This window comes from Falco cherrug, chromosome 4 (assembly GCF_023634085.1).
Source record: "Falco cherrug isolate bFalChe1 chromosome 4, bFalChe1.pri, whole genome shotgun sequence".
Classification (NCBI taxonomy): Eukaryota; Metazoa; Chordata; class Aves; order Falconiformes; family Falconidae; genus Falco; species Falco cherrug.
The window spans coordinates 50669016-50681664 of NC_073700.1; the positions used below are offsets into that span (position 1 = coordinate 50669016).

The window sequence follows — 12649 nt, forward strand, 5'->3', positions numbered from 1 at the left end:
AAACCAGCCGGGCACCTTGCTCCCAGGACAGCCCACCAGTCCCTGCCCATCTCTGCTTTCCCCCCCTCGGCTTCAAACTCGCTGTATCATGCACAGGGCCCAGCTGGCCCCAGCACTTCTGACCTGGCACATCCCTTGCGCAGCACGCACCTCTGCTGTGCCCACCTCTGATCCTGCCACAGCCGTGCATCCCTCTGACCGAGGCTGTGTTCCTTGATTGTCCCACAGTGTCTGGAGTTGACACATCTCCTCTCCCCATCCCAGCAGTCTGCCATGCCCAGTTCGGCACAGGACTGCTGTTACCAACTCCCAAGCAGGAGGAGAAAGGGCCGAACGTTTGTCAGTCTGGGATGAAAATGCACCAACCTCACAGGGCAGGCAAGCAGCAGACTGGAGGCTGCACTGGAGGCCCAAAAGGCAGCACACAGAAAAGCTGGCCTGACAGGAGGTGGGTTGCTTTATTGGCCTTTATCTCCTTGGCTGCAGATAACACACACAGGGCAACTCATGGCAAAGAAACAGTATATACATAGTGTCCATATAAATATTTCCAATGTACATTTTATACACAAGTGACAGAGACGTTCCACAGCAGCGTCCAAAGCCTTGGGGTTCCAGCACTCAGCTGCAGGCTTGGCCCAAAACCAAAGGGAGATGCTCGTCTCTCTCCTCTTGCTCAGCCGGAGACCAGCCCCACCTGGGCAGCAGCGGGAGCCAGCAGGGATGCTCTGATGGAGACACTGTGTATGGCTTTGGGGCTTGAACCTGGAAGGACAGTGACTCTACAGACAGACAGACACAGCTGGGGATCCTGGGGTGATCATCCTCTTCCTCCTCTATGGCACCAGGGAGGCTGGAGAGGCCTTTGCCCAGGGGCTGCGTGGGAGAGCTGCTCCCTTTGCATCAGCACATGGGGAGTGGTACCAGCGAGCGGATCCCTCGCCGCACCAGCCAGAAGCAGAGAGAAGCACTGGGGTGCAGTGGAGTAACATGCACCTTCTGCTGCCCCTCACCTCCTCAGTGCACCAGGGGTGCATAGCAAGGCCGACACAGGAGGGAGGGCAGGACGGCAGTGCCCAAACTGCCCTATTGTTGGGGACAGCAGGTGCAGCAATCGCCCTCCTCGGTACCAGCAGAGGAAGGCCACACACCTGAACTGCCTTCAGCTCCTCTATTATCTATATGTGTGTGGTGGGGCGCACCGAGAACTTGCCTCTTCCCCCTGTACCGGTTGTGAGAATGGGGTGTACTAGAGCCCCCATCCCAGTGACTGTGAGGGAGCTCCTCCACAAGCTGACAGCACTGGGTCTGCACAACTCCCCCCCAACCCAGCTGCATGACAGGAGTCCACAGGAACCAGCGCAGAGGAGCAGGCTGCTGGGTCCCCGCCTCCTCCCGGCCAGAACAGGGGTCTTGGTGGGGGCTGAGCACAGCGGACGGCCTGGCTGTGCTGCTCTCAGACCCGCTCCTGTGGCCCTGGTCTCCTGGAAGGCATCTGTGCTGCGAGCACAGGGCCCGTGAGGAGCTAGACAGCACTGGGGCTGGAGCCGAGCTCAGCTGGCACCACGGTACAGGCATTGTTGTTGGCATTGGTGTTGCGGCGGGGCAGGCTGGGGGTCAGCGTGGTGACGGCACTGTCGCTGGGGCATCCGTGCTGCAGCAGGATGTCGATGCACTCCTGGCTGCCAGCTCGCCGGGCGTAGGCCAGCGGGGTCAGGCCCCGAGCATCCTGGCTTTTCACGTCTACCCCGTACTGTGCAGGAGAGAAAGCAGCCGGTCAGTGGCACCCGGGTGCCATGCAGCCCATGGGCACGGGGGTGGCACAGCAAGAGCACTGGCAGAGGCAGAGAGGCTCTGTGGCACTGGGGTGGGCAGGGAAAGGGAGATGGGAGGGTGGGAAGGGCAGTGCTAGGAGGCATGTGGGGGAGCCCACGGGACGGGGGATGGATGAGGGGTGTTGCGAGACCTGGGAGTGGGGCAGTGCTGCACCAGAGCAGGGCCAGAAGCACTGTGGTGGAGCCTACAGGGCCCTGCCTTACCCAGATGAGCAGCTGCGTGAAGACTACGTTGGCCATGGCGCAGGAGAGATGCAGTGCTGTGCGTCCATCTCCATCCCCGTAGGTCTCATTCACTTCCTCCTTGGTGCCATGGGCCAGGAGTGTCACCACAAGGCGCAGGTCATCCTCTACCACAGCCCGCAGCAGCTGCTGCCCCAGCGGGATGTCCGACTGGGGCAGAGGAGCCAGGAAGAGCTTCTGCTCATACTTGGCCCGGATCCAGCGCTCCTTCTCCTCCCTGCCAGATGGGACACTGTCACTGTCACAGGTGGGCCAGCCTGCCTGGGCCCCACATGCAAAGGGGCACGCATGCTGGCACTGCCACCCTGAATGCGCCCCGTGTTAGCAGTGAGCATTTGGCACGCCTTGCGTAAGCCCCTGCTGCAGACACTTCCCCTGCTGTGTCCCCCCACACCCACGGCTGTCACTGGGGCTCTGTCATGGTGCTCCAGACTCATACCCAACATGCACTTGTCTCACTCTCTGCGTATGCTGTGCACTTACATGCATGTGCAGCAGCAGCACCGTCCCACACCCAGACCCACACCTGCCACTGTGCAAAGGGACACCTGCACCTCCATGTTGGTGACCCTACACTCCCCTGTGGGCCCATTATGTGGCAGTGTGGGGACTATCTCCGTCCCATACTTGTGTGTGGGCCATGGCCAGCGGCAAGAAAAGGTTAGCTGCCACACATGACAGCCCAGTGCCACGGGAGGCATGTTATCACTGCTGCCGTCTCGCCTGGTACAAACAAAGGCTGTGGCAGCGTCCATCCCGCCTGGGGCTGCGGGGCCGGCGGATCGATCTGTGCCGTGCCGCCGCTATCTGCTGCCATTCTATCCATCTGCATCTGGCGGGCGGCCATCAATGCCCTGCGTGGAGCATGCTCACTCCTGCCGCCCCCTGACCCGCTCTTATCCGTTGATAAGCTGCAGAATGGGCTCTTGTTGGGATGAGTGACAGGAGAGTCGCTTCGATAGGGACAGACAAGGGCCTGAAAGGGATGCACCCTTGAGACCCGCACAACGCTGCCAAGCCATCTCTGTTAACCCCTTCTGCTTTGCAGCCAGCGACGGCTCCAGCAGCCACTGCACGGCCATGGCTGGCCATGAAGACCTGCTGGCCCACCAGGACAGTGGCAGGGGGCGTCCAGTGCCCAGGGAGCAGGCAGGATCCCTGGAGTACCTCAAGGATTCCTGCTCAGCTGACTGGATGGCTGCTTCCAACCTCCTGTGGTGCCCACAAGCCTCCTGGAGTGGTTGCCTGAGAAGCACCTCTGCAGTTCCCCATCCCCCTTACCGACTGCTCTCAGGGGTGGGCTTGAAGTAGCCTTCCACTGTTCCTTCCCAGACAGCATTGGCCAGGGCGTTGCCGATGGCTGTCATGACCATGAGAAGCTCACTAGGCCAGTCGTCCAGGTCCAAGGAGCGCACACGGGACAGGTGGGTGCCCAGGTTGCGGTGGATCCCGGAGCACTCAATGCACATGAGGGAGCCCAGGTTCAGGCTTGCCCAGTCTGGATCTGAGGGCAGTGAGATCAGAGGGGAAGAGTTAATACCACCGCAGACTCACCAGCCTCTCTCCTACGATCCAGGAGACCCATATTTGCAGGCACCTGCCCACCAGAGCCCTTACAAGCCCAGTGTCCCAGCAGCACAGAGAGGGAGGGAACCCAGGCTGGTCAGCAAGGGGTCACAGAGCAGTGTGCAGGTGGATCCGTACCCCACACCTCAAGAACTGGCTGACTGCGGGAGAGGACGAGACAGCTCCCAGAGTAGGTCTCTTTGGGGTAAGAGAGGGGGTGGCTGGGGTGGAGACCCCTCCCCTCCCTGGATGAGTGACCCCCCCTTCCCTCCCAGTGCAACAGCATCACTTACTCGGTGCATCGCAGTCCACACAGAAGCTGTTCCCACGTGCAGTGCGGACAGCCTGCATGGCCTGTGCGTCGCTCTGGCTGCCCAGCCGAGCCTGAAACACAACACACGGGGTCCCCGCTTACTCAAGGCAATCGCCCCGCCACACGCCCTCGCATCACCACCCCAGGAGCCTGCTGGGGGGCCGCCACCACCTGGCTCCCGCAGACCCTCCCTGGCTCTGCTGCAGGAGGGGTGTCCAGCACAGGGACCCAAAGGACAGGGTCTTGAGGGAAGACTGATCCGTAGCTGGGTGGGTGCTGGAGGAGCAGGGGGTGGTGGGCCAGAAGCGGAGCGAAAGGCAGAGCTGTCCAAGGAGGAGGCCGACAGTGCAGGACTCAGCCCTTACAGGATGCAGAGAGCTCCTGGGGCCCAAGCCAGGCTGGGGAGGGGACAGGGAGCTCAGAGAGGTGACGGGAAACCCGGGGAGGGGTGCAGCACAGCCCCAAGGATGGGACTCAGCCCTGACTGGGAGCAGAGGGATCAGGATGGGATCCAGCCTGGACAGAGAGGGAAGGCTAAGGCAGCAATGGACACAGCAAAGCAGATGCCAGAGAGGAGGGAACAAAGCAGAACTCAGCTGAGGCCTCTTACCTTATTTTTGCTGCTCTCACAGCCCTGCAGGCTGGCCAAGATCTGGCTCTCGATGGCCTGGACCCAAAGCTCTCGCTCCTCTGATGTTGAGGCCTCAAAGAGCCATGTCTGGCCCGTTAGGGACACGATAATGAACTCAAATGGCTCGTCTGGTTCTGGAAAAGAAAGGTGTGCCATGACATGTGTCAGGGAAGGAGGAGGTCTACCGGCTTCGCAGGGCGTGAGCACACAGACAGACCCCCGTGGGCCATGGCTGTGCCCCTGTGTGGGCAGGACCGCTGGCAGCAGGGGTCTGCAGGAGAGACAGGGAAGAGCAGGCAGAGAGCGCCTGCAGGGAGGCACTGGAGCTCTGCGCCAGCCAGTCCCTCCTGCTGTTCACACAGCTCCTTGTGCTCCAGCTCCTCTAGTGTGGGCTGGCCCTTCCTTTCACACCAAACATCAGCAGCCTCATCACTCCCCACCATCCTGGGCTGGGAAACCCAAGAGGCTGTAGCACTCCTGGATGCTGCCTGCCCCCTGCTCTCCATGCCCTGAATGTCCCACCCTCGGAGGAAGCTGCTGACCTCTTGAGCAGTGAAATAAGCTTCTCTGCAGAGCTGGTGTCCCCCAACAGTCCCATCACCCCCACTGAGTGCTCAGTGCCTGCTGACAAGTGGCTTTAGAGGGACAAGGCTCTGCAAGCTGAACCAGGAGATGCAAAGAGTGTCCTCGTGGTGAGCTCGAAGGCAGCTCTTCACAGTCCCATGCATCAAGAAGGGGCATCATCGCCAGCTGAGGAGCGCAGCAGGGTAGGGATCCCACGTGGCAAGACCTCAGTGCCTGGGCACTCCACAGACCCACACGATGGGGCACAGCCACTGTCTTCCCATAGAGCGGCACTAAGTCACAGAGACCGAGGCGGGAGGCACGGAGAGGCAAGAGTGATGCCATTCTCAGCCCTGCCACCTCTCAGTGCCCTGCTGGGCAGGCAGCCTCCGACTCCCAAACCTGCAAAGCTGGTGGCCACAGGGGTTCATGGAAGCTGGCCAAGGGGAGCTGCTTCCACGAGGCAGCAGGGGCAGCAGCAGGGACGCATGCAGGGCAAAGCAACTGGGAAGCCAGGGCCAGGCAACTTGCTTCTCAGGCACCTCAGCCGCTCCTCCACACAGCACCGGCATCTGCGCCCCGCAAGCAACCCCAGAGGATACAGCCTCAATGCCGAAGCACTTCTCTGGCTGTGAAACACATGGGGACAAATTCCTGACTTTCCATCTTCAGGGAAGATATTTTTGGTGAGCCCCAAGGGCTGCTCAGGCTGCCAGGCACTGAGAGGCTGGGTACAAATGGAAGCATTGGCATCCCTACAAACACAGGCTGCCTGGTGGGTTTCCAGGGAGAGTGTCAGAGCACAGGTACCTCTGCGCTGGGTGGCTGAGCCAGCAGCAGAGATGTGGGATGGTGAAAATGTGTGAAAGCACCTCAGGCCCCCCAGACCTAAGAAAACAGCCCCCAAACAACCAGGAGCCTGCTGAAAGCCAAGGCTTAAAATGTGCTTTCCTCACTCTGACGTGGGCTTGTCAGGCTACTGCTCTGAGTGCCATAACTCCCTCCCAGTGCGGGCTGCCAGAGCTGTGCTCTGGCCTGCCGCGGGCTGCACCAAGTGGGCCCCTGGGCCGCAGGTTTACATGGGGTGCCTGGCCTCAGCTTTGCACCCAAGCACCAGCATTTACCTTTTATTGCCAACTTCAGTAGTTAGTGCAGTAAATGACTTAACTAAGCGGGGCCTGAATGGAATGACTAATAAACGTTATGTCACAGCACACGCTTCAGCTCATAGCAAAATGATTTGTAATTACCTAATTAGCGTTATGCAAATAATACCCTCATCTCCATAATGTGCCTTCCCAGCTCTCTATTAAAAGCAGGGAGTCAACTGCACAGCTCCAGAGACAGCAAGGAGGCTGAGGGGCCCAGCCTGGTCCGCAGCAAGGTAGGGCCGTGCTGGCCTCGAGCCTGGTGGGGTCCGTGCCTGCTGGGGCAGACGCGGGGAGGCAAGCAGAGGGTGTCTGGAGGGGGTCCTCTCCTCTGCCTGGCTCCCCCAGCAAGCTGTGTCTGGAGGATTCCCTTACTGCGGTGGGAAGCAGCAGGAGGGCAGTGACTGAGGAACGTGCTGCAGCTTGCAGCACCCCAGCAGAGCTAATGAACAGGTGCAGAGGCCATCAGCCGGGTCCCATCAAGGGCACTGCCAACCTCAGATGCTGCTGCTCTGCCTGGCCCCGGCTGAGCAGGGCTGTGTCCACAAACACTCTCAGAAAGTGGGTGCAGCCACGGGAAGTCTCCTCAAGGGAAGACAGCTCTGATGGGAGGGGTGGGAGAGCACAGCCCTTCCTCTCTTGCAAGTGCTCTTTCCAGGCTCTCACCTCCTCCACAGGCACCACTACCTACGTTAACAAGTACCGGGCACTCCGCTCTCTTTCCCATCACACCCAGCTACTTAACCCAGAACAAACCGAGGGTAAAATGCTGCTCCGGCTACTGTGCCATGGTGGAGAGTGTTGTGTCACTCACACAGGAGGCTTAGGGTCTTGCATGTCATGGGGGTTAAAAGTGTGAGTGACATCTGGCTGGAAAGATGCCTGCCCTTTGCTGCTGCTGAGAGCACTCCATGGTGTGTCCTGCACAGATCCCAGGAGTAGCCACAGGGGCTTGGAGATCATCAGCACTGATGAAATGGACTGGTGCAGGAATGCAAGGCTTGCTCTCCACACCAGCAGGCCCTTAGGAGGATTGAATGACTCCAGGATGGCTGGCTCTCCAGGTGAAGTATCAATTGGCTTGCCTTTCCCAGATAGGAAGGGGAGGCTGTTTCACTCAAGTCACCTAGAATCAGCTCGGGATCCTTCTTCTGGGGAAAGATGCCTGCAACTGCCTTTCTCCTGCTAGGAATGAGAAACCCTGGGGCATCAGGAGGAGGACAAGGCTGCAGGGTGCAGGCAGTCAGTCACGCTGCCGGACTGTGATGCACTTGCCTAACCGGGACATCCAGCTCGCCCAGCAGCACTTTGCCCATTTCCAGCTCTCAGCTGCAGAACAGACCCCAGGGTCCCTGCTCTGGGGAGCTCCCTGCAGTCAACGTGCCTCCTTCCCTAAGGAAGTTTGCTGTGGAGACTCCAAGGACACCAAATCCCAGCTCAAAAACAAGATTCTTGGAAAACACACAGCTGGTAATTTCTGAGTACTGGGAGAAGAAATAACCAGACAACATCCAGGCTAACAGCCCTGCCCTCTTGGCTAGCTAGCACCATCCTCCCTGTGAGCACTGCCATACCATGGGCATGGGCAGGGAGCACCCAGCCACTGATGGCAGCCAGCAGCCAGGCGATGTGGGAACCTACTACCCAGGCCCTGCTCAGCTCCAGCCCACTCACAAGCAAGCAGCTGCCCCCCTCTTCCACCGCCCCAACCTGTCACTGCGACCTGCAGTCCAGGGACTTGAGCACTCCAGCTGTTCTGAGAGACATCCCCTTCCACCTCTGCGGAGGCTACAAGAGAGCGAGGATCAAGCCCCTGACAGCTGCAGCATCGACTGCTGCCCAGGGCGAAGGATTAACAGCCAGGAAGGAAGAAGCAGCACTTCTTCCTGGGGGCAGCAACTGCCCAGGTGCTTGAGGCAGCATCTGCAGTTCCCAGATCTCAGATTGGGCCACACTGTTGGAGCAGACACCAACAAAGCCACTCCTGGGGCATCGTGACATAGAATGGGCCCTATTCTCCTTAAATCTCTCCCACCCTTGGTCTGAGCCACCTGTGGCTGCTGTCAGTGTGCTGCAGAGTCCAGGCCAGTTGCCTGGACCTGGCAAGTACTGGATGCGCTTCAAGTGCTCCATGCTGCTGAGCCGCTTCTGCTGCCACTAAAACAGCAGCAAGCAGGTTGGCACAGTCCCTGGCACACGCTGAGGATCCTTGCCATGGGCTCGCATGACTCCATCATTCTTGTTCCTTTCTCTTGCTTGCTCCGTACCTCTCCAACACCCATGCACACAGGAATCCCAGTCCAAGCCTTCCTGCACCAGCGTACTTCCCAGGAGGGACAAGGCTGCAAATGCCTGCCTGCAGCGCCTGCATGCCCCAAGGCTCGCACGCTGCTGCTCCTCCAAGGCACGGCCCCTCCGCCTCAGTTGCTGTGCCAGGGCTCGGGGCACTGTGTGTACTGTGTGTGCACTGTGAGCTCAGGACGCTCACAGAGGAAGGGCAGGCAGCTCCCTCCTGCCAGGCTCCCTGCTGGGCTGCCCACACCTGTCCGCTGACAAACAGCAAGACTTCTGAGGCTCCAGCCCCACTTGGACAGACTATCCCACTGTCACAGCTCAGGGGCATCCCGGAGCCCTGGGGCTGCCCAGTCCCAGCCCTGGCAGCAGTCCCAGCCAGACCAAAGCTCCAGCACCATCTTCGCAAGCTGCAGGGCCTCCATTCCCCTTCCTCCTTTGTGCCTCACGGATTCCAGCTTTACTCCTAACAAAGGGCCTGTTGCTCTCAGCAGAGCCTGGGAAGAGCTAACAAAGGCAACAGCTTTTCTTCCACACTAAGGCTTCTTTCCCAAGCAGAATCACTGCCTCCCTTTCCCTGCAGCAACACAGGACGGCACTGCAAGGCCAGACCTCTTTGGAGGCTTGAGCCAGCATGGCTATGGCAGGAGAGCAGGGGGGACCTGCGGGATCGCACCCTCAGATTTGCATGCAGGGTTTGGCAGAGCTGGGAAGGGAATCCAGGACTTGGGAGTGCCTTTGAACAGTGTGCAGACCCAGCTTCTTGGACGGTCTGGGGCGAGTTCCCGAGCTCCCTCGGGGCCCACACAAGTTGAATCAGACTCAAGTCATAGCTTGAGGGAAAGTATGGGGCCTTCTCAGACCTTTCTGGGGAGAAAGGAACAGCTGTCTGATGGGGCAGGGGCATTTCTGGCCAGATGAAAGGGTGGCATAAAGGAGATGACCTAGGCAGAAGGATTCAGACTACCTCTGTTGAAGCAGAGTTGGCAGAATGCCCTTCCCTGCACCATGTGTAGGGCACAGCCTCCTCCCTGGTGGCCAGAAGAGCCCCAGAGCTTGCCAGCTCAGACTCAACAGGGCTAAGGTCCTGGAGGAAGCCACTCCTACAGGAATCGGGACCCCTTTCCAGCTGCCTCAGGGTAGAGGGGCTATCCCAGGGCCAGAAGGCAGAGCCCATCTCCCTGGCCCTGCAGCTGCCTGCAGGAGTGCTGGTGGGAGTCCATTACGCCAGCTCCATTAGAATTAGTGGGCAGCGGAAATGAACGCGCTTGTCTCTCTCTTGATGATTTTTTGATGATGTTTTAAAGACTGAGCTCCGTGAAGAGTCGCTGAGCAGAGTTCAGTGCAAGCCGGCTCTGCTAATGGGCGTTAACCCCGTGACCCAGCTCCAACGCTGCCCAGCAATGTGTGCTCCAAACGAGAGCAGAATTAGCGAGGGCACTGCGCAGCAGCCGGGATGGCCCAGGCTGTGCGGCACTCAGACACCTGACTCACAACTGAGTCTCCAAGCTGAGGTGGCTTGAGGACTTCTGCAGCAGCTGCAGCAAGGTGATTAGCCCTCACGGCATTACCCTGCAGCAGCCTGCTGGGCTAGAGAGGGGGGAGGCCAGCAGCCCCCACTGCCAACAAGCCGCCTTGGGAGGAAGCGTCTCCTTAGGGCAGCAGATGAGCTCCACAGGGCTGGCAAGAAATGTGCCTGTGCATGCTGCCAGGAACCAGCACAAAGCGAAAGGAAGAGGGTAAGAGAAGAGCCCCACCAAGAAGCTAGGGTGAGACAGGGCTCTGCTGCCCAAAGGTGCCCTAGGGCTGAGCTGCCCAGCAGACTGGTGGATGTGTCACGGTCACCTGGGGAAGCAGCAGAGGATGTTGGAGAGGAGAAGCAGCATGGTGAGGAAGGGAAGCAGTGGTGTCCCAGGAGTGCTGCCCTTACAACTGGTGCCAGGACCGTTCTCTCTGCTCACAGTGGGAGGAAGCACAGCTTTGGGTGCATCAGTGGTACATCAGGGTGGCTAAAAACACCTTAGCTTTAGCACACAGCTGGGCGCAGGGCTCTGTGCTGCTCTGTGAAGAGCTCAGACTACATGCCGCATTGATGCAGAAGGGGCCAGCCTGGAGACCCCACTGTACGGAGTCCAGGGAGTGGCACGTCCCACCTCCTTCCCCAAGGCCACCCTGCTTCTCCCTGGGGTGTGGCATGAAACCTTAGGCCAGTGTGTCTCCCTGGAGAGCTGCAGTGGGACAGGCTGGCCACATCCCACACAGGTACCCAAGGTGACCCTGCACAGGTTGGGGCAGCACTCTCAGAGCACAAGCAGTGACACAGGGCAGGCTGCATGCCTACCATGACACAAAGCAGTTCTGCGGGGAATGGACGCAGAAGATGGAGCAATGCCCCTCTAGTCACTTTGGGAGATGTGGAGTGATGCTCCTCACCCAGCATGGCAGGATCGTGCCTCTCTTGGCACTTAGGGACAGAGCTGCAATTCTCTTCCCACACAGGGCACTGGATAGAACTCGCCCACGCCAGCCTGCAAGACACAGGGCAGCACTTCCCAACCCAGCGGGCTGGACAGGAGAGAGCTCAGCACAAGGGATGGTCAGGAGCACTTCCATGCCAGCGCACCAGGAACAGAGAATCCTCCATGCCAGCCAGCTCCCCAGCTGGCTCCTTCCCTGGTGGGATGAGACGCAGCCCCTGCCCTGCACGCAGGACCATGTGGGACGCCTCTCCCTACATCCCAGCAGGTTCAGGAAGGCAGAGCAGGATCCCGTTCAATCTCAGTAAAAAGAGCAGTGGAGCTCACACTGAGCCGTGCCCTGCTGTTGAAGCAGAAGTCCCCTCTTTCACCTGCACTGTCCCCCAGCTTCCAGTCACATCCCACCTCCCCTTTGCACTGCCCTTCTCCTGCTCCTGTCCTCTCTCCCACTTGGAGCTGGCATAGCAGAGGTGCAGCCTCTGGCTGCCCTGGCGAGGGGGTGGGAGGAGGTGGGGGGACGCTTCCAGTGTGTGGGGTGCACGGTGGGGAATCAGGGGCTGGTCCTGCCTTCAGCGCAGGGAGTCCCTGGCCCACAGCTCTGCTCTTGTGCTGCCAAGTCTGTCCAGAGTATCCAGGAGCAGGGCAGCCAGCAGGCCCCCCAGCCCCGGGATGCTTGTTTGCAAGCTGCCACTGTACCACATCATTATGAGGTGTTTGGGATATCAACAAATTAGCAGGCGTCTGGGAAGAGAAGGATGCAGCACCATTCGTAAATGTCAGCTCGCTGCCTCCTCATTTTGCAGATCATTAAACCCAATATTCCTAACCTGTATTAGTGCAATGGGGACAGGCCCCCTCCACATTGACAAGCCACCAGGAGAGCCACAGCAAGAATATTGCTATGCAGATCCCACAGTGCCTTCTGTCCCAGTGCCCCCAGACCCCAGAGAGCCCCAAGCTGAGCTAGCACATTCCGACCACCCCGTGCTGCCTGCCCTGCCCATGGGGGCATGGCGGGCTGGGGGTGGCAGGGCCAGGGAGGGCTCTGTGCAGCAGCACTGGCAGAGATGGGCAAGCTCAGCTGCGCACAGAGGGCATGCCGTGGGGTACCAGATGTGTGCGGGTGCATACACATACATGCATGCACATTTGGGAAAGGATAGCAAAGGCAGTTGAGGCTGCATGTCAGGAAGAGAAGGTGCTCCTGTGGGACTGATGGGCAGGGGGGGTCACTGCAAGGGACCAAGCATGTCATTTCTGTGTGTATGATGGGGTGGATGCCATATGGGGTGCAGTGTGTGCAGACAGTGCAGTGGGGCTGGGAAGCAGCAGAAGGACCATGCAGGGTGCGTGCATGCATCAGGGCAGGGGATGACGCTGTGGGCACACGAGGGAGGGCATGGGACAGTGCAGGCTTTATAGTGCATGTGGAAGCTTGCTGCAAGACACACCGGTGGGGCTACGGCTGTGCACACAAGGGTCTCCCAGCGGGGCAACACAGAGCTGTACGAGGTGCCCCCCAGGAATCCCAGAACGAGGTGGGTGTGGAGCTGATGGAGATGGGGGATCAGCTGTGGCAT

The 12649-nt window shown here is 59.6% G+C and overlaps 1 protein-coding gene across 3 annotated transcripts in view; it reads right to left on the minus strand.

Moving 5' to 3' along the window:
• Positions 1-439: 439 nt before the first annotated feature.
• AGAP3 (ArfGAP with GTPase domain, ankyrin repeat and PH domain 3) overlaps positions 440-12649 on the minus strand; it is a 148405-nt gene continuing 136195 nt past the window's right edge. For all 3 annotated transcript variants that reach the window (XM_055708248.1, XM_055708249.1, XM_055708247.1), the window contains exons 14-18: positions 4568-4722; positions 3938-4028; positions 3360-3582; positions 2040-2295; positions 440-1753 (exon numbers count right to left, since the gene is read on the minus strand). In XM_055708248.1, coding sequence (XP_055564223.1) covers positions 1526-1753; positions 2040-2295; positions 3360-3582; positions 3938-4028; positions 4568-4722 — 953 coding nt within the window. In that variant the 3' untranslated portion in view covers positions 440-1525. The remainder of the gene's footprint in view (positions 1754-2039; positions 2296-3359; positions 3583-3937; positions 4029-4567; positions 4723-12649) is intronic.